This window comes from Tachypleus tridentatus, unplaced genomic scaffold (assembly GCF_004210375.1).
Source record: "Tachypleus tridentatus isolate NWPU-2018 unplaced genomic scaffold, ASM421037v1 Hic_cluster_2, whole genome shotgun sequence".
In the NCBI taxonomy this organism is placed as follows: domain Eukaryota; kingdom Metazoa; phylum Arthropoda; class Merostomata; order Xiphosura; family Limulidae; genus Tachypleus; species Tachypleus tridentatus.
The window spans coordinates 23,882,819-23,910,707 of NW_027467782.1; the positions used below are offsets into that span (position 1 = coordinate 23,882,819).

Consider the following 27,889-nt stretch of genomic DNA (forward strand, 5'->3'; position numbering starts at 1 on the left):
AAAGATATAACATTATTTCACAGACTATTTAGACAGAGTATTAGTGCTGAATCTAAGTTAAATGGACGACAACTATTGCAGAAACAAAGTGTAGAGGAAGACGTTTCGATATAAGATTTCACCGTCCATTCAACTGTGTTTCAAAAAATACAATAGTTTGTGGGTTAAGCTTGACCGAGTGATTTTTATTCGGGCAATGCATCTAAAGATCCATAGTTCACGTTTCACCTAAATAAAAGCGCGCCAATAGTTTTAATAGTGGCAGTGAGATTGAAGAATTCGAATAAAAGCAATTTCAGAGTCGATAGTAAATGCTGCTCGTATCTGTCTGTCAGTTCAAAATTAGGGAAAGCTAGCACAGAGACCTCTTGCGTACTTATGTTCAAATATCCAAGTAAAACAAAATTTCGTTTTGTCGCGTCAATAATAGTTCAGCGGGCTTTGACACTAAAGTCAGGAATTCGATTTCTCGCTGTAGACAAAAGTATAAAGTAAAATATGTAGCTTTGTGCTAACCTAAGAAACAAACAAACAATCGTTTTGTTACATTTCACTGTCGACACCACACTGTTAAAAATAATTATAAACCATATTCCCAGCTATAAAATTCAAACCCAAAACAGTGTTATTAGTTACTTTCTTAAAAATAATGACAGAAATCTTCAGTAGTTGGCTCTGTTCACAAACAGCAACAGATGAAATCATAGTAAACAAGACCCTAACCGTCACAAACTCACTTCGATATAGATTTATTACTAAATCATTGTTGCATCTGATAGATACCGCACCCTGCGATTTTTTTATCTGATATTGATGTATGACGTTATGGGCTCAAACACTCACATCTCGCTCTCTAATTTCAATTGATTTTAATTATTTTATTGCTCTTGAATTTCTTCATGTGAGACTGACGTGTGGAGGTTAAAACTGACAGTCAGTGTTCCAACCACAATGTGGTTTCTACGTCATCAGTCAGTGTTTCCAACCACAATGTGGGTTCTACGTCATCAATCACCTTCCAAATCTAGAGTACAGTTTATATATCACATTACAGCCTGTATCCTGGGGATCCTTTTAATTGGTGCAGCGTCTTTGATTTTGTTTGGATTTATTTTTGTTTATTACAAACATATGTTATACAGTATATTAATTAGAGAAATGTAAACTAATTTGTTATCGATAAATGCTATACCTATGAAACGTTATAAATGTAAAATCTGCCATGCAAATTAAATGTAGAACTGTTTGTTTATTTTTGTTTAAAGTTAGCTACACAAATACACAATGGGCTATCTGTGGCTGCCCATCACGCTTACCTAAACTTATTTTCTAGCATTATAAGTCCACAGAAATATAGAAGTGAAAGTCATTGAGTCATTGTTTAAGTAACACACATTAACATATACCTACATAAAACATAGTGGAATTTTATATAAGTAAAAAAAAATAACGTATTTAAAAATGTAAAATATGCCATATATCTGAAGTCTTATTTTATAATGGAGTAAAACTACATTTACTAAAATCATAGTGTGTTGTTGTTTTCAATCATAAGATACTTTTAAAGTGACTCTAAAAACGAAAACTATAAATGTAGTGTTATAATATAAAAAGATCAATGTTGACACTTCGTCTTGTGGTGATGGCATCACTTCTAGCAGCACGCCCTCTGACATTAGTGACATGATCATATAATGCTGCCTAATAACATCCTCGTTTTTGGAAAAACATGGGTTTTCATATTAAGTATTTGAAAAAAAAATTGATATTAAATTTGGTTATTACTCCAACTTGTATATTAATTATTTTAATTTTGCATATCACATACATATCCATCACCTAATTAATTTATTAATATTTAATTAAATAAAGTATTACTTAGATATTAATTAAGAATTTGCACTTCACCATATATTAATCACATTATTAATTAATCTTTAATTAATAAATCTCCCCCAGTAACACCTCAACCACCCTTCCTCCTGGTATTGTCTTTTGGCAGATAGTACATGGCCAGCAAGATCTGCTCGCATCTCTGATGATTCCTGGGCAATGAACATAACTAGTGGATCTATCCGCTATCTTCTTTGCTCTTAGGTGTCCTTGCACAGTCAACTCGTGAATTTGTTCCATCAGTTGAGTCCTGTATTCTGTCGTTTTGATTTGCTGCACTTCCCCAGTATAATTTCTCTGTTTGATTTGGTACAGCAATTCCTTCTAATACTCTGCTCTATAAGTGCTTTACCTCTTTGTCTTCTGCTCGATTTTTTTCCCATATTTTATCACAAAGATTGTCTAGCGAAAAGTGTTTCTTTTACGCTTCTTTCAATTCCTGCAAACCTACATTCGTGATATCACCTTTTGACCTTTGTAAGATCTTCGTGTTATGTTTGCTCTTATTTTCTTGAGCTCTGTTTGTGACTGCCAATGCTTCTTCGTTTATATATATATATGTTTTTCATACATATAGTCTTTGGTAGGTCTGACATAGCACTCTCTTTTGTTTCTCTATTCTGTTGGTACCATCTCCTTTGTCTTCTGTTAAATTTTCTCCCAGGTATTGTCCCAAAGTTTCTGCAATGGAAGAACTTTCTTTTATGATTCCTTCATTTCCTACAAACCTACATTCAGGATGTCCTTTTTTCACACTTGTAAGGTCTTGATGTCTTGCTTGCTCTTCTTTACTTGACCACTAGTGGTGACCACCAATGGTTCATCAATCTTCTTTCGATCTGTTATCTGAGTTTCTACTAGCTGGTATGTTTTAAACAATTTGGTCAAATATGGATGTTTTATACTGTTGTCTCCAGGTCTACCACATAATATAATGCATTTATCTTTATTTTCTTATGGGACATTTTCTCATTGTCCCATCAATAAGTACACACACACACTCACATGTGTAGTTTGCTTCTCATGTGGTCATAATATAGTAGACTGGCTCTCACTACTGCAAACAATTTCTTGTAGGCACTTCACTCTTTTGTCCCCAACATATTCTTCACTCACTGGCATGTTGTGATTTGCTGGTACTTCTGAATATCTGTAACATGCTCCAATCACTATTGACACTGTTGATCCATTTGTTAACTTAAGTTGATTGTTAGTCGTGTACTGATTAACCATAGAAATGGAACTTCCTTCTCATAGTAAATCTGGCATCTTTTATTGATTCTCTTTCTTTTGGCAGCAGCATCTATGTTGACAGTCAAACTTTCTAGTTTCTTAACAACACCATCTATAGAAGTTGCTATAGCAGCTTTATTCTGAGATTTCTGCTGTTCCTTGTTAGTAATGGACTTCCATTCCTTCGCAACGTTACATATTTTATAAATAACATTTCTTTACCCATTTGTCTGTTAACCCCATGTAACCTTTGGTAGACTCCCGTTTCTAGTCAACTACCAGTTTTTGTTTTAAATAATAATATCTTCAAAATAAGACAAACGTATGTACAAAAATTATTTACACCATGAAATATCACAGTTGTATCCAAAACTCTAAATAATTAATCTTTATTTTCAAATATCCACTTGGGCTGATTCAATTACTTAAGACTATAATTGACAATATAAACTATTTTTCACACAGTACTTACTTTTACTCACAGTACTATTAGTAAATTATTCACTCAGTAAGTACCCCATGGGTTACAACAGTTATATCATAACTTTAAAAAATTGTCTACTTCTCATCAAAATTCACAGAGAATGGTTCAATTAATATAGATCCCCCTTTTACAATACAAATTATTATATTTATTAAACATTGAAACTAACTTTATCATATCGCCAGATATGGTTAATTATTCTCACACGAGCTAACTTCACGTTTTTTCTCATTGACTAATTGTCTGAGAAAATTCGTAATCTGAGGGTAGCGGGTTTGCATCCCCGTTGCGCCAAACATGCGCCTTTCAGCCGTGGGGCGTTATAATGTGACGGTCAATCCCACTATTCATTGGTAAAGAGTAGCCCAAGGGTTGGCGGTGTGTGGTGATGACTAGCTGCCTTCTCTCTCGTCTTACACTACTAAATTAGGGACGGCTAGCACAAAGCTCCTCGAGGACTATCAACGTGGTAAGCTTGTTTGTTTGTCACGTCATACAACTAAAGTTAAATAATCACTATTATTTTTTTAAATCATTAAATATTAACTCATCAAATAAATTGAATAGTAACTCTTAAACTAAACAATTTTGTATATCCAAAAAATATTAATTACTGATTTAAAATCATTCTTTCCCCAACTTGTGTGTCTACAGTGAAGTTATAATTTATAAAGCTTCTGTAATAAATAATCATTTTCTTTGAAACAAACATGGATTTTTAAAGCGATAAAACAGGCAATTTTAAAATACTCTATAACTTTTTATTTTCTATTTACATACATTTTATTTTAATTTTTTTATCGATGTGAAGTTTGTGAAAGTCTGGGACAAGAAAACACAAATCGAGTTCCACTGTCTCTTATTAGTGAAGAAAATCGTCCGATCATAGAAGTTATTCTGTTGTTGTCTTGCATCTGGCTTTCTATTTCGGTTAAACACTAGTCAAAAAATTCTTGTGGATCTAACAATGTTTCAGGAGCTTACGTTTCTCAATTTGTCTGTCGACTCTAGTCCTCAGAACCCTCTGACTCTGATGATTTCCTTTCGTGAAACAAATCTCGCAGTTCTTTGAAGTAAAGAGGTCTCATTGATTTGTATTTCGTAAATTTGTTGTGACGTCTACAATGTGAAGGTACCTTCTTCCTTTCAGTTAACAGAGTTTCTGATATATATGAGATAATTGGTTTATATTTATTAGGCTGTGTTGTTATAAAATATTTGGCATGTGATCCTTCAAGGCTCGTGATAATGTTTCTTATTTTACTTGATGCATTACTATTTTGAATGTCCTTCCTATGGGTGAAAACATTCGCCTTTGGTTCTTTCTAAAAATAACAAGAATCAGAATAGGTTGATGTTAGTTATCATTATATCGAAATTACCTCTTGGAAATTAATACAATGAAACTACCGATAACTGGGCTATATCAGTTTAGTGGATATCGATTCAAATACGTTTTCGAACAACACTTTTATTGAAATATCCAAATTTTGAGCAAACTGATTGACTCTATAAATTGATTTCTAATAAGTAAAAAAGGGAAGGGAATGTTTATCTTGTGCATGCCGAAATATTTTCCACTTTACTTCGGGGAAAATCTCTGTAGAAAGTATCATATTTCTCTAGTACTAAACAGAACAAAATGTAAACAATTACTAACAAGCGTTATTAGAAATTTGAGAATTTCAAAATAATCAAACTAAAAAAGAAATTGAAATAAAAAAAACGTTGGTACCAACAACTATACTTTTAAGAATGATAAATTGCGTGATGTATATTTTAATTTAGTTGCTGCAATTATCGAGAATTTCACTCAATGTCGTTTTTGTTGGTTTTTTTTATCAGAAAACTTCAAAACGGACTATCTGTGTCTGCTCACCAAGAGCATTAATACCAGACTTTTAGAGTTATAAGTGTTCGGTCGTAATTCTGGGCTCCACCAGATGTCCTTAATCTATGGGTGCCTTTGTATTTAAAATTCGAATATTTTAATATTTGTTTGGAAGCAGCTTAACACTCCTACGAAATGACGTTTCTAGTCCTGATTTCTCCAAGCTCGTTCCCCTGGCTGTGGTTTCGCTAGATATTAGAGAGGGACAGTGGGAATCTCGTTAATCCATTCATTAATGGATTTAAATGGCAATTTCATTTAAATACAAAATTATTAGCCTAATATTAATAACCTTTCAAGTTGCTCTGGGGCCTATTAGGCCCCACTTTTCATAGGAGTGTTAACATCGAGATGGCGCTGCGAAATTTATCAATATCGATTTGAACTAAAGCGCAAAAAAGAATACAAACACGACAATAATGATGCTTCCAGAGAATTTCTACTGTTTAAAATTTTGGCATGACGAAAGGAGTGTTTGAACATCAGATAAGATACAATAAAGTTCTACAGTTATCCAAGCAAAGAAAATTTGGCTAATGCCGGTTTGTTAAACAGGAAAAGAAAATAAGCAAAGATAAATGTCCCGGCATAGCCAGGTGGTTAAGGCGCTCGGCTCGTAATCCGAGGTTCGCGAGTTCAAATACCCGTCACACCGAACATACTCGCCCTTTTAGCCGTGGAAGCATTATAATGTGACGGTCAATCCCACTATTCGTTGGCAAAAGAATAGCTCAAGAGTTGGTGGTGGGTGGTGATGACTAGCTGCCTTCCCTCTAGTCTTACACAACTAAATTAGCAGTTGTAGTATATGAAGGATGGAAGTCCTCACATTATACATCATACGTATATATGTCTCTCTACTACTAAATGGAATGAGTGAGAGCCAACTTTACGAGGTAATGACTCATAAACAGAGTCATGCAGTACAAATCTATAGAATAAACATTTATTAAAGGTTTGGAGACGGCTTAAATGGTAATGAAGAAAATATTATTATATACTTGCGCAAGTACTAGTCCTCTGGACGGAATTTACGTAAATTCATAATTAATGAAAAGTTATCTAACGACATGAATAATTGTCTCCCTCATATGTGACCAGATCAATGAAAACCATGAGATAAAATACTGATAAAACGCCTTCCTTTCCCCGTAGCGGGCTTAGAACCATAATTTGAAACAGCTTCTATCCAAGTGGAACGGTTTTAAAATGGTCATATTAGAAGCATCTTTCATATATCTTCCCAAATGTTAATACAGTAGAAAATATGTAATTTTTACAATTTTGTTGTTCATACATTTCACTTTATACTTTGAGTACATAGATCAACAAGAATATCAGGTTATACTTTTGTTGCTAAGCGACATGGCATAAAGTTGTTGTTGTATACCTATACCAAGTTAAGATTCATCCGTAACTGTGTCAACAACTGTAAAAACACATGACTCATAAACAGAGTCAATAGAGTACAACAATTTCGAAAATGTTTTGAGATGGCTGCAATGATAAAGAAGAAACCTGTATTATATGTATATATCTACACACAACGTCTATCAAGTATCCATTTAAACCGACTACAAATGTCCTTCTAAAAATCGATACCATTAAATTGAAACGTTTCTTATAAGGTGGAAGATTAGAGTGTAAAGTTTATAGCCTTAATACATTATATTTATAACGGTGTCTAAACTTCACGCAGAACACCAGCATGAAAATGTATAGAAAGTAAGTAAATATATGTGACTGAAGGTATATTACATTCTTGTTATGTTCGTCTATTTGTGCTCTACCCACCACAGCTATCGATAGCCGGTTTCTAGCGTTGTAAGTCCCAGACACTCGGTATGAAATGTGATGACATTTCCCGTTATCACAATACTTACTTTAGGAAGATGAAAATTCTGGACTTTTTTGGCCCTCTTCTCTTTTACACTTTTACATTTTCTCTTATCGTCTCTATTAACAGACTGGTCTTCATCTTTTTGTGGTACAAGTGAATATTTAATTTTTTTTCTATCATCTTTATTTGTATGGTCTTCTGTGTTAGCTGATTTTACTGTTTTACATCTACAACAATTGCACTTCCAAATAATGACACTACAAAAGAAAAGCGCTAATAAATAACATGGATGATTTAATTTGACTCTTATTTGTACATCAGTGTTATGTCAATTAAAATGGAATATAATTATAATCTAGAAATAATAATATTTAACAACGACAGCCACAGGGACGTTCTCTCCCAGTGGAACGTCAGTAAGTATATGAACATATAACACTAAAATAGGCGGGTTCAGTTCCCCACGGTGGACATTGCAAGTTGACCCCTGCTGCATCTCTTTAAAATAAAGTTAACAAATGTAAAAAGGAATAAAATGTTATAGCTCAAGAGGGATAATTGAATAATTATTATACTCGCTGATAAATTTCAATTTTAAGACCATATTCAAATAAACTGAAAATCATTAATTAGTTAAAGAACTTTTTTGAATGAAAATGCCTTTTATATTTATCTCAAGTACTCGAATTGTAATAATTTAGGTTACCCATATTTTACACGTTTCAATTTGAAGTATTTCTACTGACACGCACAGTACCTTATTGTATTTACATATAAAAACAGGTTGAACAATAACATACTTACAAGGAATGTTTTCATCAGAAGAACTTGTAATATTGTAAAACGTGATCCACAATTTAAGCTTTAAGTGAATCTTCACACTTAAAATACACTTTATTGTAAACTGATGATGCTAATTTCCCCTTATATATTTCTTTTTAATGCAAGCGTTTGTATCCTTTTGATTATTTATCATTCTAATTAAAAGAAAGTAACTAATATTTTTTTATTTCTCAGTCCCTTTAAATTCATTATTAAGTATATACACACATGGTTCAACTATTAATAACATAGAAATTATATTAAGATCTATTCAACAAAACATAAAAAAATACTGTTTTGTTCTTACCTTAAAAAAATTAACAAAAGTGGTATTCCTACTGCAGCAGTTACCAATGGAATCGTATGTTCTGACATGGATGGTGCTGAAATGGAAAAATACAAGTTAAAAAGAAAGTTAGTCAAGTGCAATTTGTTTTTGTTATATGATAGTATTGGAGGAGGCTACGTTTCATTTGGTATACTTACAGTGAAAATAACAAGATAACCACAGCGTTCTGAGTTACTGGAATCGAAGAAGTTCCACTCTTTATTCAAACACGTATAAGTTTAATGCACATGGATAAAACAGTACAGGTAAAGAAGTGTGAAGTATCACTTTAGATTTACTTTCTTCCTTGATAATCCAAGTAAAGGTATTTACTTATCATATCTTATGACAACCAAATACACTGACTGTGTTTTCATATCAAATCAGGATGATCATTTGATGCATCACGTGACTGATCACCATTACAGCAGATATATATATTTGTAACAAGACAAAAGGCAAAAGTAACAAGTTCTCAGACTTCCAAGGATGTATGATTGTCGACACTGACTTACTAGTAATTTGTAAACTGAATACTGTTTATATGTTTCACTATTCAAAGAAATCTGTAATTAGTGTTTAAATGAACTACAAACGAAAGAGAATATATTGGAAAACTATCGGTAACAATTCAAAGGGAAAGTACATGGACGGTCTTTTTGTTGTAAACTAATGTAAAACTCTGCTCTAGTCAACCAGTTTTTATAAAATAGTCAAGGTTTAAATAATACAACAATACTAGGAGGAGGAAAATACTTATGGCATACAATTACTGGTCCAAAAAACTTACTTCAGACAACAGAAAAGCTCAAACTGTGAACAGTGAATTAGTGGGAATGATAGACGTGGTTTGGTGAATCATGTTTTACCTAAGTTACTATGAGTGGTGAAATGGTAAGATATTTATTATTTAGAATAGAAAATAATGTCCACAATGCACTGGAATATTATAAGAGATCGGGTCTTCACACATTACTACATTTTTTACCTTCATGAATAAGGGATTGAAGAAATTTAATGGGAAGAAAGAACAACACGCGTCAACACAAACATCGTCACAGTAATATTTTTCCATCACGACATTTTGTCACCAACCTTTCCACACATATTATCTCACGTTAAAGGTACGTTTTACGTAATCTTATATGTAGCATAACTTACTTTTCCTTGGAGAAGGAACGTATGTTTCTTCCTCCGTTCCTGGTTGACTTGGATCTAAGAAAAAAGCTTGAAATGTTTACAATGTTAACTTTGACAATTAAAAATAAAATAATGGATGAAGTATATAATAACTAATTTACTGCTTAGTTTGTTCGAAACAGTTTTTCCTTTTTTCGATTTATTTAAAAATTAAAATTCACAAATACTGATCACACATGTAAACGCTTTGAAGGAAAGCACAACTTACAACACAGGTTATGTCTCAGTGTGAGTCCTTCAGGACATTGGTAGTTTTCACTAGGTTGTACGCATGCTAAAATAAAGTATAAGATGGTTCGTAGTATTGTTGACATAAGAAATAATATTTTTGCACTGGTTATTTGTAATTTAGCACAACACTACATCATGGGCTATCTATGCTCTGCCCATCACGGATATCGAAACCCGGTTTCTAACATTGGAAGCACGCAGACATTTTGCTGGGCCACTTGGGGAATTTTTGACCTGATATGACACTTTAGGCTCATAACAAATTATTAACTACTTTTCTTCGTGAAAGCTCATACACTGGAAATCCTGTAAGGTTTAAACAAAATCTAACAAATATAGTTGATGGCTTATCTTGTTCTTTATCTATTGTATCGTAAGTCACAGGAGGTTTCAAATCAATGTATTTTCATAATTAATAATAAATAAGGATTTACAATGCTAAAGTTAAGGGTTCGATTTCCCCTCGGTTGGTACAGCGGATATCCCTTTGTAGCTTTCCTATATGAAAAACGCAGATTTTGGTAATTAAAGGCCCGGCATGGCCAGATGTGTTAAGGCATTCGACGTGTAATCTGAGGGTCGCAGGTTCGAATCCCCATCACACCAAACATGTTCGCCCTTTCAGCCGTGGGGGGCATTATAACGTGACGGTCAATCCCACTATTCCTTGGTAAAAGAGTAGCCCAAGAGTTGGCGGTGAGTGGTGATGACTAGCTGCTTTCCCTCTAGTCTTACACCCAGATCAGAATTAAAGATATGCTCAGTAACAGATACAGTTAATCAAATAAGCTCTTCAAACTTTCTTATTTCAAATGATAAGAATGTATTGTTTCATCGCTTGGATGTGAAAAGTGGCTAAACAATGTCTCTGAATACCAGAACTTACTGTGTGTTTGTAACAAAAGAAACATTTTTCTGCTATAACACTGTAGCATTTTGTAATTTCAATATTTTCACAGACGATTAAAGAAATCATTCAACACTTTTGATTTTTTAAAATTATTTGTTCTATATTATGACTTGTAAAGAAAACAACAAAACCTTTCTAATTTCTAACATAAGGTTATCTCGTTTTCTGACTTCACGGAATGTCTAATTTCATTAATTGTGTTATGCTATTGATTAAATTTATTCATATCTATGTATGTATTTAGTTATTGCATATGATAAAATAGGCCCGGCATGGCCAAGCGCGTAAGGCGTGCGACTCGTAAGCCCGCGTCGCGCTAAAACATGCTCGCCGTCCCAGCCGTGGGAGCGTTATAATGTTACGGTCAATCCCACTATTCGTTGGTAAAAGAGTAGCCCAAGAGTTGGCGGTGGGTGGTGATGACTAGCTGCCTTCCCTCTAGTCTTACACTGCTAAATTAGGGACGGCTAGCACAGATAGCCCTCGAGTAGCTTTGTGCGAAATTCCAAAACAAACAAACAATATGATAATAATAAATAAAAAATTATTTCGTAATGATAAATTTATATCTGCAGACAAGTTTGATTTTCAACATTTTAACACCTCAGGCTTGACGCGGAAACAATGGCGGTGAGCTGTATGTTGGTAGTTGGAAAGGTGATTTCATGGATTTTGGAAAATTTATGTACAATCATTAAATATAAATCGAACATATAACACTTTACGTAAATTGTAGTAAAAAATGGATGGAATCCGATTCATAATTTAAAGTTTTTTTTTAACTTCTAAACACTACCAAAATCGATTCTTATAAGCATTTACCTTCCAAGAAATGAGTGATGAAAATTGGTTTGTGTGCTTTTATCTCCCAGTTTTTTGAGTATTCAATAACACACTTATACACACCGGTATCAGAAAAATCAAATTTATAAATCATTAAATCACCCGTGGCTTTGTTTACTCGAATTTTATCATCGTCTGTTGCTATTCCACCGTAGGGGCCAAACCAATAATACTGGAAAACATCAATGGTATAAGTTTTGATCCCATAGCTGTCAGGGACACACGGAATCACCTGTGGGGCGCCAAGTATAATACTTTGAGGTTTAACCTTTATGTGTCCAGGCATTGCTATTATTACAGCATATAATGCTATAAAAAGCAATGTTTTAAAAAAGAACTTCACCATCTCTATATCTTAAAGTTTGCTCGCAGTAGTAACTTGAACGTTTTCCAAAATGTCTCCTAATTATCTGTGTTGCTAAGATACTGTTTCATTGTTAATATTATAAATATTGTTGCTTACAATATTTACGTAAGAACTACAAACAATATATCATAAAAGTTACGGAGTTCCGGATTAAACGCTAAAAGCTGACAAAGTACAGAAACTAAAACGTGTGAAATTTATGATGATGCTACAGAAACCACAACTCCATTTTTACACAGCTTTGAGTTGAATTTAAAATAAATAAATTCAAAAACGTGTGAAAAAAACGTCCAGTGTTTACGTTATTTTTATCACAAAATAAGATATTGTTGTTTCACATCATGCTTAGAGGCAACGAAGAAACACCACAACAATATATCACAAAAGTTACGGAGTTCCGGAATAAATACTAAAAGCTGATAAAAGTTACGGAGTTACGGATTAAACGCTAAAAGCTGACAAAGTACAGAAACTAAAAGGTGTGAAATTTATGATGAGGCTACAGAAACCACAGTTCCATTTTTAAAAAGCTTTGATTTGAATTTAAAATATACAAATTGAAATATGTGTGAAAAAACATCTAATGTTTACGTTATTTTATTACAAAATAAGACATTGTTGTTTCACAATAATACTTGCTAAATAATCACAATTATTGTTGTGAAAATAGTTCAAACAACTCGCCTGGCAGGTAAATTACATATACGGAATTTAAAAAGTTTCTATTCTTCCCTTAAGTTTCCCCAATTTGAGTTAAAATATTAAAAAATAAAAGCATCATAAACAAACTGTTTACATACTGATTGGAACAGAATTACAAGAAAAAGAAATTTATTTATTTTCTCCCATGAAGATACCTAGGGGGCTGAATATAAAAAATCGTGGAGTTAATTACATCACAGGCCTAATATCAATGTCTTCTCACAAGTATAACTAGTTGTGATCACACTCTATCAGTTTAGAAAACGTCTTCACCGTAAGATTCGTTGCTGTGACAAGCTGCTTATATAAATATTGTGCTTGGTCGTCGGCAATGGATAGGACAAAGTATAGTTGATATAATAATGTACATGTTTGTTTTTCAAAAATTCGTGAGTGCTTACGAAGCACATGAGGTTGATGTAGCACAGAGTGCCGGTTTTGAAACTGTGGCTGGAGGTACAAGCAACCCTGTTAATGGAATTATCTGCAATTATTCAATGAGAGACTGGTCGTTCTGTGAGTCAGTCACTTTCTCTTGAAGTTATTCACCTCATGAACAATCTGAACCTGTTCATTCCGAGAAAGATTTTTATAGCCTTTTCGAACCACAGGATTTTCTCATGTTTCCCTGTACACCTCCTGCAGAGTCAGCTCGGTCTAATATTGCGTATTCAGGTATGATTTCTCAGGTATGTGATGTTTTATCCCTTTTTATGATTTCCTACAATCCTCATCCTTTTTTGTTGTATGATAGCTCTCAGTTCTTCTTTACCATATTTAGTTTTCCCACTTTCTTTGGATATTAGGGTTCATACAAAGCATTTTACTTCATAATTGGTTGAGAGTTCCAGCATGTCTTGCTTCCTATGTGCTGTGGACAGTTTGTTTGACGAACCAACAAGTAGCCTATCCGTTGTAAGACTCACAGGTGTTGGAATCTATTTTGCCAACTTGGGAGTACCCCCCTGACTTCCAGTGCTTTTAACCCATGCCTCTGTATTATCCTTACTTTTGTGGTATTTATCTACCATACATTTACTTTCAGGTACTCTGTACGAAAGTCCTGAGGTATTTGAGGAACAGCCTCTCCTTTGTTACTTCTAAGATAACTCATTTTTCATTCTCTACTCTCACCTTGCATACATAATTTTTCTGTTGTTGAAACATACTGGGTCAAAATGCAGCCTTCTGTCAGATTTATTTGCTGCCCACTTAGGAAATCATGTGTAGCTCTGTTTCTTAGTATATTTTCAAACGTATTCCAGACTCTTTGGAATTGCATGCTGGGAACACCTGCATCAACACTCTACCCTTTCATTTTTGGTAGCACATTTGCCACAGTTGGAATCAAGACAAGCCCCTGTTCCTGTTTCCCATCCTAGTGCTCCCCAGCTTTTACCTGTTCCTCTTTCCAGGTGTTTTTTTCAGTGTAGATCATCATAATATCAACAGTACCAGTTGATAACTGGATGGGAGCTCAGTTGTGTGACTTTCTTCCCCTTGGCTGTGTTTCACCACAGATTGGTGGATTATTTGGACATGTCCTATGCTTCCTTTACCTTCCTCTTTTTATCACAGATATCCATTTCTTTCCTTCCTCAGGATCCCATTAACAGCCAGCTTCTGTTGGAGGTAGTTCAAGACCTTCTGTCCAACAGAACATTGAATCTGGAAATCATCTCTATCACAGTTTCTATTCCAGCTGTTTGTTGTTGTCATTAAAACTGAAGACTAGCTATATGTCATAGTCTTTCAATCAGTTTCTCAGTCTCCTTTTTTTGTTTTATAATATAGAGTAAAAGCAAAAAACATAAGTTTTTGCACATTGTAGTGAATATGTTTGACTTCCTCCTTCAATTATACTTTATCTGTATTGTGGAAGCAAGGCTGAATTATTTATTAGGCACAGTGCCTAGGGCCTATGAAAACTATAGGTCCATGAAAATTTTCCTTAAAAGTTAATTTTTGGTTTAACTTATATGGCTGGTAGGGCCTACAAACAGTAGGTGCCTACGTCCTACAATCGTCTTGATACAGCTTGGTGGAAGAACTTGGGATTGTTATGGTTCTTTCCCATCAACTGTCTTTTGTGTAGCTTATTCTGAAGATGTTATTTGTCTTAGGTTGGTTCTGGTCATTTTCTCTCTCATACACGTTTTTTCAATCCAGGTCATCAGGTTTTCTAAGTTGATATACCATTTTGAATTCTTAACATACGCTCTCTTCAGGAGTCAGGGGTTTGATATCCCTTCTGGTCTCATTAATTTTAGGTGAAGATGGTATGATCCTCATTCTACACCTACCCTCTATCTGTGTCAGTTTCCAGCAGCACAGATTTTGGATGTAGTTGTCAAGTACAGTCCATCATGCCCTAGCCACTTTGTGTCTCGGGACACTTCCATTTTCCCCAATACTAATTAGATTTACTTCTCAGTTTTTGTCTACCAGAATATACAACACATTTCCCAGATTGGTGAAGAGTATGGCTGGTTTAGAAGTAGTGTAGTCTCCCACATCATATCTACATATCTAATTCTTTAGACTCAAGGTGTGTCCTTGTACTCTTTCAGAGGGTGCTTCTTTTCTTCCCTTGCACCAATTCAGTGTGTGATTCTATCTGATTATATAAGCACAGCTAATGTACCATATTAGAAGTTAGTTTTTCTATACATAAAATGTACTTCCTCTCCACTCAAAATGAGTGATTCAATTCTCCACTAAAACTCAAAACAGTAATTTGATAGAACTGAATAGAGGAAGTCGCACGTATAATGAGTGTATAGCACTTTCCTTTGTGGAGGATTATCCATGGTAATTTGCATGAGAGACATTAAAATGAGTCATTTCCAAAGGAAGGGAGGAAAAAGGCTTGTGGCATGTTTTACTTTCTTTTTTTTTTCCACATAGAGGGCAGCACTAAATGAGACTAGTTATATGAAATACATTTTCAGTATAGGAAACATAACTTTCACTGTTACCCTGCTTAACATCTTATTTTGTTGAAAATCACCTATATTTTCATGAAAATTGGGATCATCTAGAAATTTTTCCCTCTCTCTAGTATGTTTTCTTGGCCTCCAAATTAACAAGGCGCCTTATATCCAATTTTATATTGTAAGCCTCGATATGGATATGTCATCCAGTTGTAAAAGAGACCCAAGGCATCTCTCAGCCCTAACTTGTTAATTTGGAGGCCAAAAAAACATCCTGGACAGAGGGAAAAATTTCTAGAAGATCCCAAAAGATTAAAAGAGTCAGTGAGTTTAGTACAAAGGTAGATAAAAAAGATTGAAGTAGGCGATGCAACTTTGAACATTTTACAGTTTTAAGTCAGCTTTATCATACTAATAAGATATAGTGTATAATGTAAGACAGTAGTGAAAAGGAAAGGATGGTTTTCTGTGGACAAATATTTAGTCCCATCTCTTTAAGTAAGGTGTACTTTCTCTGAATTCAGCTTGACAGTGAGGATGAATCACATATATTAACCTGGTTGTGCTTGTGTTATTCAGTTGTTATAGTAGTGAGGTACAATGTGTGTAATGTAAGTTCTGTGGTTCCTGGGACACAAACAGCACAGTATAAAGATAGACTTTAATACAATAACAGTTTCCTTACTTGACTATTTTCCATATATTGCAACAAAGGCATTTCTGTTGAATTAGACAATGACTGAAGATGGAAATTGGTCATTTAGCAAACACATTATGCTATGATCTTTTTATGGATGATTTATGGACAAAATTGAATGTGCTTTTGTTGTTATTTTTTAAAGCTTTTAACATCTGGGGAAATAAGGTTAACACAGTATATGCAAATCAAGAAATTTGAAGAGTTTGGAAAATTTGTATCTTATGGACCATCACACTTTAATGTTATTACCTTAAAATTGAAACTGTTTATTTAAACCACATCTGAAACATAAAACCATTTTTATCAAAATCTAATTTCAAAGATACCCAAGAATAATTAACTTTTTAAAGTTTTAGGTCAATTAGGAATTGTATTTTTGTTAATGAAATTTAGTTTTCTGTGAAGAGATTTATTTTTGTTGTTGATTAATTAATGAAATTCTTATTGTAGTTTTGTTCTTATTTATTTTTCAGTTGTGTAAATAATCAGAATACTTAATAGTCTTACACAGTATTATTTGTTTAAGGGTTCATTTATCTTTTAAGAACAACTTTCAAGTTTCCTGCTTCCCTTGGAACTATTTCATTATAAATCATGTTCAATTTTGATGGCCATAATAATGCATTATTGCCTGAAAATACTTCTTTCATTGCAGTAAGTTTCTACAAAATGAGGTCAATCTTATTCCACACATTTTGATAAACTTTTCACACAATCTCCACTGCATTTGGATGTTGGCTTTCTAGACCATGTTTAAGCAGATCAAAGACAAAACCAAAACAGCATTTTATGCTTCAATGAAACTGAATTGTGTTGGCAATCCAAATATTTTGTGTTAAGGCCTTCAAAACATATGCAGATAGTAATTATTCACTAATGGATATAAACTAAACTGAGTTCTTTTTTGTCTTCAATAGTGTTTGCTAATTCAGAACCTGTTAGAGGGTTTGAAGAAGGTGCACTCAGATGTGCTTTGCTGATCTTAGGCAGGTTAGTAAACCTTTACAAAACTCTACTATTTAAGTTCATATTAAAAGATATTACAAGTAATGTAAACATTGCTTTTGGACTAAATACATTTTATGTGGTTGCTGTAGAATAGTCATTAATATTGTATATGTATGTAACATAGGCATACATTATGTATATAGATATGTAATTAACAGTTACATTATGGAAGACATTAAACCTTGAAGAATGATATATGCTCACAGGAAGAAAAGTATGCAACTCTCGTGAAATGCCTTTCAAAAATGAAACTAGTTAATGAAATTATTTCCTTAAAACTTGATAACAAACTTTCATTAAAGTAAGTAGTTTCAACAAAAGTTTTATTTTGTAAATATTTTTTGGATTTTTCTAATAAAAATTCATTATTTAATGTAGTTATTTACACTTGGACTCTGAGTAGTTCACATGCAAAGTAATAATACTTTTTACCTTACCGTTTTTACATTTCATTTGCATAACCTCTAGAACCTCACAAATGAACATCAGTTGCTGTTTTTTAAGGTAAATATTTGTACTTTATTTTCTCTTTTATGCACCGTATTACTAACTCTATTTGTCATCATCAACAGAGAGTGCAGGGAAATGATTTTAAAATTAACAAAAATGTGTACATACCTTTTACATTTTTATAGAAATTTACTAGTATAGTCATCTTTTTCACATATTTGTAATTTAACGTCTTTATCTTTTCATTTATAGTTTATTTTTAACTCTCCTTTAAAATTCTTTGTCTATTTATTCTGATATGTTAACTGATACCAATAGGCCTTTTATGAAGAAGTTATTTTGAGAAATTCCCCCACATAGATGTGTTGCCAAAACAGGATGGCTGTTATAGATACCATCTTGTTTATAAAGCTTTCACAATCCATGTAACAAGTTAAGCTTATAAAAACCATTAAATCACTCAAATAGGATTTTTAAAACATAAATTATACACGGTCAACTAAAATATAAAAATTAGATTTAATTACAGTTCAACTGTCTCTAACTATAGCATTTTGAGGTAACAAACCACTGTAAGTGCTGTAGATAATAGTACTGCAGGCTGTTACTTTGACTTCGGTACAAAAACTGTACACCAATTTCATAATAACTGTTGGTGGAGTGAGTGTACACTGAGCTCTTTATAACAGCTTTGTACATTTGTATTAACTAATTACTTGTACATCATAAATTTGTTTCCAAAGTATAGAAGATTGGCATAACACCCATTAAAGGCTGTAAAATCTATTTCTCTTTTGCAATGGATTAAGTTCTAAGACTGCATATATCGTATGTCTCAAAAGGACATGTGAAAATACATTGGCATCTACACAGTTGTATGCATTGCGAGCTTATGTGTTTACAGTCAGTTTCTGTTAAATTGTAGATTTTTTTTATATAACTTGGATCATGTGACAAGCAAACTATTTATTTTAAATGTTTCTGTTGTAACAAAGAATTAGAACTTGGATAACATAAACATTAAATTATATACTATAATGTTAATTTCATTCACATGCATGGATTGTAAAGATGTTTAATTAAATTTTGCACATAATTCAGTAATTTGCATATAAATTAATTTTAAAATGCTGCTGTTCTGATCAGATAAACAGATATGACTTTCAGTGTTATTTTGTTTATCAACACTACTCATCATTGAGTTTCTGATGTGAGTACTTAAGACTATGTCATTTAAATGCTTCTGTGTGCATTTTAATGTGGAATTTTTTGCCTGTTGGCTTCAGTCAAGAACACTTTTTGTGTATCTGGGAACCAAATATATACACGAGATTTACATTCATTGTCAGTGACATCCGTCAATGTATTTATGGCATTTGTACTTGTGATTATAAATGTCACATATATGTTTGTAATTGATACATTTTTTGTTGACTTTGCTCTCTTGAACTTCGAGTAATCCAGTTACATGTCTTATCACAGCTGTATGTGAGAGTGACTTGTTTTGTCACGTAATTCTTGGAATTGTGATTTCTTCATGAAGTTATTTGCTTTTATTCTCTTTTTTTTATATTTTTCTGTTGACTAAATCACTGGACCTTTCTACAGGCTTTAAAAGAATTTCAAAGTAATTGTTAGTCAGATTGTTTACTTCTGTTATAATTATTTTGGTGAACTTTGTATTTGGTCATTCTAATTTGCTTGAGAAACATCTCTAGAATACTTTAGAATCCTCTTTTCTTAGTCTTGCCTGAAACATCAGTCTAGTCTAGTTATCTGAATGGTAAATGGTGAACAAGTTTTTGTATTTGTCTAGTTCATCCCATAGTTCTGATGCTCATGAACTGTCATGGTTAGTAACCTGTATGGTCACTTCAGTCTGATTGTTAATTGAGAACTTTTATTAACTACTAGATACCAGTTATTCATTACTTTTATCCTGTGTTTTGACTAATAATCTGCTTCCATATTCTTGGAAATCTCAACTATTTATTTAGTGGTCGTGGCTGAAAATCAATTATTAGTCTTTTTGGTACAGAGACTGGTTTATATATATATACAGTAGTTTTAATATTCAGTGACCATCATGGAGGTCTGTTTTCTCTTTTTTTAACTTAAGGGAGTTTCAAGTTTGTATTATGTGAATTTTGTTGCATATTGCTTTTTCTTTGTATTAGAGGATGTGTGTCTCAGGTTAATAGGCTGGCTTTTATTGGTCACTAGCCATTGTTAGGGAAGGTTGTATAAAGTTTTACTTGCACAGGTCTCATGCTTGTCTAGGTACAAGGAAGCACTGTGCTGGTATATGGAATCCTCTCTTACTTCACAAAAGAAATATTGTTTTTATAAACACCTAAAGTTAAAAAAGGACAAAAACAGTTACATTATTTAACTAGTGTTTCAAGCAACTGCCCTTCATTAGGTTTGATATTATTTAAGGTTACTTACTTTTCTCAAGTTTCAACATAACTGTTCATTGTTATTTGTGAATCTTTTCCACTTTTAGAAAGAAATTAAGGATGTTTATTGGATAGCATTGTTAAATTCTATAACAGTATGACATCATTCTTAGTCCTAGAATTAATGACCTTTGTGCATCTCTTAAAAAAATTTCAAAACAACTTTGTAATTTTTTTTTATTAATAACCTATATTTTAATTCATTTTTCTGTTTCCTATATATTAATATCACCTATATTTTAATTCATTTTTCTATTTCCCATATATTAGTATTGTTTCCTATATATTAATATCACCTATATTTTAATTCATTTTTCTATTTCCCATATATTAGTATTGTTTCCTATATATTAATATCGCCTATATTTTAATTCATTTTTCTATTTCCCATATATTAGTATTGTTTCCTATATATTTCTTTACATTATCATTTTCTGTAATACCCATTCCTTTTTATTTTTCTATTCTGTGAAAACTGTTTTAACATTTTTTTAACTGCTGTCACTGCCATCTTTCATGTAAAGCACACATTTTTTTATGTACATCTAAACATGACAGGAATGTCTTCTGTTATTATTGACATAAATGACATCAACATTTGTACTTGTAATGTGCCCTACTAATCATTGCTCTATATTATCCTAAAAAAAGAACAGTCAATCTAGTTAAAATATTTTATGTCACCTTTATTGGGTTATATGTTGTACTGATAAAGATTTGAGCACTCATTCAGTTTTACATGCACATAAATAGTCAAAGGATTGGTAGGTTAGTTTGGCCTGCTTGAAATGAATAGTGTATTTTGTTCAGTTTAAATTCTTGCTCTTGCTCAGTATGTTAGTTATTGATATTTCTTTTCCAAAAGTTTAGTTATGCATTTGAAAGCCACGCTGTGTGACATTGAATAGATTCAAAATAGTTATTGGTATCTGAATAGACCTATTTGCCTAAAAGTTCCACCAGTCTATAGAAATACAGAGATAAAAGTTACAGTTTGGTAAATCACCTTTTGAGTATATGTATAAAGATTGGCTCTGCTTACTGTTAATAGGAAGATTTTGAATTTTTCATGAAACATTAAGAACAAGTTATGAAGTACTTTATAAAAATGATAAACGTAGCATGAGATAGACTTAAAAATTGAAATAACTTTATTTTAACTAAACATTTTAGTAAACTGGAAACATTGAAGATCTACATGTTGCATTCTTTGGAAATAAGAAGCTTTATGGCTGTCAGGTATTTACAGTGTTAAAGAGTATAATGTGTGTGGTAGAAGGAACACTCTAAATGTCCCTCTGGTGTTAATATATATAATAAACAGTTTGTGTCATGCTTCTTTGTTTTAATTGTAATGGTCAACAATTTATATCATTGTTTTGTAACAAAACTACCAATTGATATTGTTAGGTCAACTATGGTATTTATGTTGTGAATGTTTAATATACATTTTGGTTTGTTTTTTATTCTTGTTAACTTTGGTGATAGAACAAAACAATTTAATTCAGAAATTATTTTGATTTATAATTGATATTTTGTCTTTATTGAGCTTAGAGTAAGTTATTGCACAGTACATTTTTAAGCTTAATTATAAAACAAATAATACCCTAGGCTCACTTATTGCACCACGATAAGTTAAATAGCATTTTATTTATATTTTTTTCAGTTGTTTATTAACATTGAGGTATAGACAAAAGAAAGATAAAAGTTACCAAGGGTTTCAATGGAGTAGTGTTTCAACTAAGCCTTTGTTACAATAATGTTTTACACCCAATGCTTGTATTTAGGCCATTAAATACACCTTCTGTTACTAATGTTAAGATCAGATGATAGCTAGTTGTGTCTAAGTGTGAATGTAAAGTACATAATTCCCTCTAGTCTTACACTGTTAAATTAGGGATAGCTAGCTGACTTCCGTCTAGTCTTACACTGTTAAATTAGGGATAGCTAGCTGACTTCCCTCCAGTCTTACACTGTTAAATTAGGGATAGCTAGCTGACTTCCGTCTAGTCTTACACTGTTAAATTAGGGATAGCTAGCTGACTTCCGTCTAGTTTTACACTGTTAAATTAGGGATGGCTAGTGCAGATAGCCCTCGTGCATGAAATTCAAAAACAAACAAATAAACATAATTAAAGATATATTAACTGTGGAAACTCTACGAAGTAAAGTAGTTACATATATTTTTCGATATCACATCTTCCAATTATTTTAGTTTTGTCACAGAGTCCATCAGTCTCCTTTCACTAAAACTGATTTCTTATTATTACTTTCTGACTTATAGTGTACAATTCCTTCTTCTTGTAATTTTTGTTAGTTAATTTAGGTATAACAGTTTACTTTATTTTGGTGCACTGGAATTTTTCTAGTTATATTTTCTTATAACTTCTAGATCTTTTCTTGACATGGGACTGGGCAACCTACTTTCATGACTATGGACAAGAAAATAGTTAGAACTTAAGGGTAAACCCACAAGTTGCTGTAGTTCTGCTTGAAAAGTAAATGGAACATATAAGTAATCAAAGTTAATTTTAAATGTCACTATTATACTGTTTTATTATAAATTGTTAAAGTCTTTCCAATAATTATTATGCATGTTTTGATTTTTAAAAAAGGAAAATGAAAACATATACCCACCTTAAAAGTTGTATGTTTAGTTACCTAGTCATATGTTGTCCTTAAGATACCTGATACTATTGATGAAAGTTGTATGTTTAGTTACCTAGTCATATGTTGCCCTTAAGATACCTGATACTATTGATGAAAGTTGTATGTTTGGTTACCTAGTCATATGTTGTCCTTAAGATACCTGATACTATTGATGAAAGTTGTATGTTTAGTTACCTAGTCATATGTTGCCCTTAAGATACCTGATACTATTGATGAAAGTTGTATGTTTAGTTACCTAGTCATATGTTGTCCTTAAGATACCTGATACTATTGATGAAAGTTGTATGTTTAGTTACCTAGTTATATGTTGTCCTTAAGATACCTGATACTATTGATGTCTTATGTTGTCCTTAAGATACCTGATACTATTGATGTCTTACTCCACATGTCCTGCAAGATGTCATGTTTCATTTTTTAAATTAAAAGTTAAGTCTTAATAGTTTCTCAACTAGCCTTTAACAGGTGTAAATACAAATTTAGAAAGAATGAAGGTAAGATGATAAATAGTTGTAGACTGTGAATAAAGTAATGTTTTATTTGTTCTTTCTTTAATGTTAGTTTATTTTTAGTATTGGTTAAATTGTTTATATATATATATATTTGTTTATTAGGATTATTTTGCATTGTTATCTTAATGTATGTGTTTAGAACAAAACTAAACCTCCTAAGCTAGCTAAATCTTGTGTTTGGGATTATAGCACAAAATTTGCTTGCATAGAGGTACCATGACAGATGGATCAATACCTTCTAATCATCATAAGTATGGTGGTATGTTAGATGTACATAATATTCATTACTCATTTAATTTTTATTTGAACTATATAGGTATTTTGTTTTGATCAGAAGTTGGAAACAGTTGTAGATTTTATTACCAAAAAGTTTCTCTCTGTAGATGTTTTTTATCATAGTTACATATTAAACATAACCTGAGAATTCTCTGTATTAATACCATAATTATTAATGAATCAATTTTAACTGTCTAGAGTTTAATAATAGTTGAATGTCTGTTGTGTAGTCAGTTAATCATACATGCATACAATTTGCACATATTCACAAGATGATAGGTTCCAATGCTTCAAATTAAATAAACATTCTTAGATTTTCATCTCCACGTGTAATGTGAGAGTAATAAAACATTGAATACAAAGTAGATAAATATTATCAATATATTATTTTTCTAAGGTAGATAGAAATAAAATCTTAAATTTATGGTATAATGTTTATAACTAAAATTCTATTTTACATTTTGAAGTTAATAATCATGAATGTGTTAGTTAATTTAGCCATAATTAGTTTCATTTAGTAGAAAACCACTTAAATTCAGAATGTTTGTTTATTCATATATTTAACAGTGCTTACCACAAATTTGCACAATTAATTGATACTTTCTTACATATAAATACGATAGTTTTCCTTAACCTTTTTTTTTATGATAACTAGGTGTCTGGGCTTTTTATAATGAAAGAACACCTCATATCTGTTAAAGCATGTCTTGTTAGTTGGCATAACTAAGAATATAGACACTTGTAGGAATATCATGAAGTATATATTTTGTATAGGTTGATCTGTAAGTAGTTTTGAAAATTTTACATTTAAGGCTGTTCTATGTGTAAGCATCTTTATAATAGAAGCTATATATGGTTTTAACTATCAGCTTTGAGTTGTACTTATGAGATAAAATTCATGTTTTTTATTTATGTGTTGAAATATCCTTAAGTCATTGAATCAAAGTAATTTTTTAGAAATATGTAAATCATATAAGTGTTTGAGTAATTTTGCACAGTAATTATATGTTTAGAAGTTACACTGTACACAAAAGAAGCTTCTCTACTACAATAAAAATACAACTGTTCATGAGTAATTTGTTGATCCTGATTCTAAAAATTGTTGAATATTACTGATCACCTCTAGTTTTTGAGCGATGTTAGGTTTATTCTAAATATTCTTATATATTGTGATAATAACTCTCTGATAACTTTATTTATTTATTGAAAATTGCATTTAAGAATGTTCAAAAACTGAAAATACACTTAAGCTATGTTTAAAACTATCATCATGTTATTATTTTTTCAATTCTTTTTACAAAATACCTGACTGACTTGTTGCATCTTTTATGTATGTTGTTAGTTTCATGCTACAAGAATCAACAGTAATCTTCCGTCATCACAGGATTCCACTGTCTTTCTTGATGTTACTATTCTATTATAGACATAACTTAAGGGAAGTGCTCACCAAGATTATTGCTCACTGCACCAAGATCATTTGATAAGAAACTTAATTAAAAGTGTGAGAAGTGTAACTTTAGTGACATCTTGGACCCAGTTCTCCTCTTGTTCTCAGGGATATCATTAATCGTCACAACATAGTTTTCATCTCTGTAAATTCCTAAGAAAATTTATATCATTAATCGTCACAACATAGTTTTCATCTCTGTAAATTCCTAAGAAAATTTTAACAACCAGTTTGAGTGATTTCCTCGCCCTAAGTTCTTTCTGACTGAGTAATGTTTCAAAATCACCATTCATCAGCGCTTCCCAAATTTGTGGCCCAACAAAAATACGACCTTTTAGTTTTTACTTCACTAACTTTTTGAAACTTATAAGACAGATGGAGTGAGGGAAGAAACATATCTTGATGATTCAGTGAAAGTTGGAACTCAACTTTCTGTTTTCCTGGAATGTAATTCTCTCACTGGTCTTTCCTTTTTTTTTAAATGAATTTTATGATATCGGCTATCCCAGACAGACAAAAAGCTACAGTGTTTGGTATACTTACTTTATAGACTTAGCAGTAGTGAATATTTGATTGCTTCAGGTATAAGCTGCATGTTCTACTATGTTCACAGCATTAATAACAGGAACCAATGGCTTAGTGTTCCCATTATGTAAAAGCACAGTTTTCACACTAACTTTAGATGAATTGGTAAAATGTTTTCTTTCTTGAGAGTATATTCAGTACTTGATTCTTCAATTAGTGCATCAACATTTGTACAGAAACACAAAGTATCTTGCATGCTGTAGTGAGAAGCAAGACTTTTATGATAAATTCCATTGCCGTAAATGAAAGTTCCCCATGCTGTTTCAGTATAAAACAAGTCACAAATCTGATCATTTAGCTCATCTTGTGTGATCAGATGAGGCAGTTTATGTTGAGATGCCACAGGGGTAAAATTACTAAATGAAGGAAATAAAGATGATTCATTGTCTTTTTTGCAGTATAACTTCTATTTCCCACTTTGCTGCTGGATGTGACACAAGAAAATCATCCCCATGAGGTACTGGTTTCATCACAATCTCTGGATATTTAGTGTATTGTTTAGTTTTGTCTGAATATCCAGAAATATTAATGCAAAAATAACAGTAAGTTAGATGATCTTTGGGCTCACACTGTATCATTGAAATTGTCAATGACACAATTGCTCTTCTTTTATTTAGCCACTGTGTGAAGCCAGATTTGGAAACTGTACAACACAAATGTAGCATAAACTGTTTAGGTGGTTTTTTGGACTTTACTTGAAGTGAAAGTGATTATATCACAGGTATGATGTGAGGAAGATGGACTTTGTTTTGAGTGTGGGCAGAGCCAGACAAAGTAACCAACTGAGTGAGTGAGTGAAAAGCAGTTGAGAGAGAGGTGTATCACTCTGCCCATTTTAAGCTCAGTTGAGGGACTCCTCAAATGTTCCTGGGCAGAAAAGGTGAACATGGGAATGAAGCAAAATTGGTGCAAGTCATTATAATTTTATCAAGAACAAGTAGCACATATAAACAATATATATGGAGTTTTACACCAATACAATACAGTTACTGTTTGAAGTTATCAAAATTTATTCCTTTTGTCCATTAAACTTTCTATGTAAACTTAATTTCACAGTATAAACCTATTGAACTGAGCTGATTGTATGGTATTACACATTGTTGATAAAGTAGTGAGACACTACAGTATCTTAAAATCTGGAGGTGATAGACAAATTCTGATTACATATCTGAAACCAAAACTATTTAATTACCAAGAATCACTTGAGTTTTCTCTAGTAGTAAATGATTTGATATGCAGTGTTACTTAAAACATTGTTTAGGGCAAATTTGTGTGTGTGCAGACTTGTAAAAGAGTTGATTGATTGATGAATTTGTGTTATAAAGATAAAAAGTTTGTTTTTTTTTTTTTACTTTACAATGGTGTGTTTACACTTTATATTTTATAATGCATGCTTTTGAACCAATGTTTATTTATTTATGAAAAGTGTATAACTACCTTTCAAGTTGTTTTAGAAATAAAATTATTGCATAAAAATACAAGTTTCAAATAATGCAACATTTTTTAAAGGGTCTTATTTTTTTTAGGTAGGTCTTGTTCAGGCTTGTGAATGAAAAGGATTTGTACAATTTTAATAATATAATTTACTAATTTTTTAAAATATTAATTTGACCTATCCATACTTTTAGTGTGAATTAATGTTCTTTACTCCCTTAAGGGTGAGAGAAGCAGACAAGAAGAAGTTGGTAGAAACTGTCCTAAAACAGCTCAGACAGTTAACATCAAACAGTGATTAGTATAATTGTACTTAATTCTTCCCTTTGTTACATATTTTGGTTTCCTATAATTACTGGCTTGATGGAAAGTATCCATTCAGTTTTTTGTGTGTTTAATGAATTAGTAAAATGTGACTGTTCAATGTCAAGAACATTGATATCAATTATTCTGAGAAGTGACTGAACCAGGCTTTCAGTTAACATTAATAAAATATAAAGATTCTCATCATTACCACAGTTTTGTTAAAAATGGATAGTTCTAGCAGCAGAGCTTACCATATTAATGTCTGCCATAAAGGGAAATTAGGCCAAGAAGTGCACTTTCTACTTATTTCTAACAAAATGTATTGACCAGTTTTTGATTGTTTGGCTATATAGTTTTAAAATTTTGTG

At 32.1% G+C, this 27,889-nt stretch overlaps 1 protein-coding gene and 1 long non-coding RNA gene across 15 annotated transcripts; one reads left to right on the forward strand and one right to left on the reverse strand.

Annotated features, from left to right (window-relative positions):
• Positions 1-7,123: 7,123 nt before the first annotated feature.
• Positions 7,124-11,961, reverse strand: LOC143242231 (uncharacterized). The gene is made up of 5 exons (XM_076485599.1): positions 11,739-11,961; positions 9,900-9,965; positions 9,653-9,706; positions 8,471-8,546; positions 7,124-7,598 (listed from the first exon to the last, which is right to left on the reverse strand). Exons 1-5 carry the CDS (start codon positions 11,959-11,961, stop codon positions 7,301-7,303), a joined length of 717 nt encoding a protein of 238 aa, XP_076341714.1. The 3' UTR covers positions 7,124-7,300.
• A 943-nt stretch (positions 11,962-12,904) lies between these two features.
• On the forward strand, positions 12,905-27,272 carry LOC143243219 (uncharacterized). Of its 14 annotated transcripts, none has more exons than XR_013024208.1 (7): positions 12,905-13,433; positions 17,295-17,367; positions 17,854-17,889; positions 21,468-21,533; positions 22,687-22,792; positions 25,092-26,238; positions 26,503-27,272. It is a non-coding gene; the product is annotated as an uncharacterized LOC143243219 (long non-coding RNA). The 14 variants fall into 14 exon arrangements; XR_013024212.1 differs by having other exon boundaries at positions 26,180-26,238; XR_013024219.1 differs by having other exon boundaries at positions 22,687-22,743; positions 26,180-26,238.
• The last annotated feature ends 617 nt before the right edge of the window (positions 27,273-27,889 follow it).

Coding starts and splice junctions, on each gene's coding strand:
- LOC143242231 (XM_076485599.1), bottom strand. CDS start 11,961: ATGCCTGGACACATAAAGGTTAAACCTCAAAGTATTATACTTGGCGCC. Junction 9,966..11,738: donor ATTTGATTTTTCTGATACCG/GTGTGTATAAGT, acceptor ACTTTATTTTAG/CATGCGTACAACCTAGTGAA. Junction 7,599..8,470: donor CTTTTGTTAATTTTTTTAAG/GTAAGAACAAAA, acceptor TTTCTTTTGTAG/TGTCATTATTTGGAAGTGCA.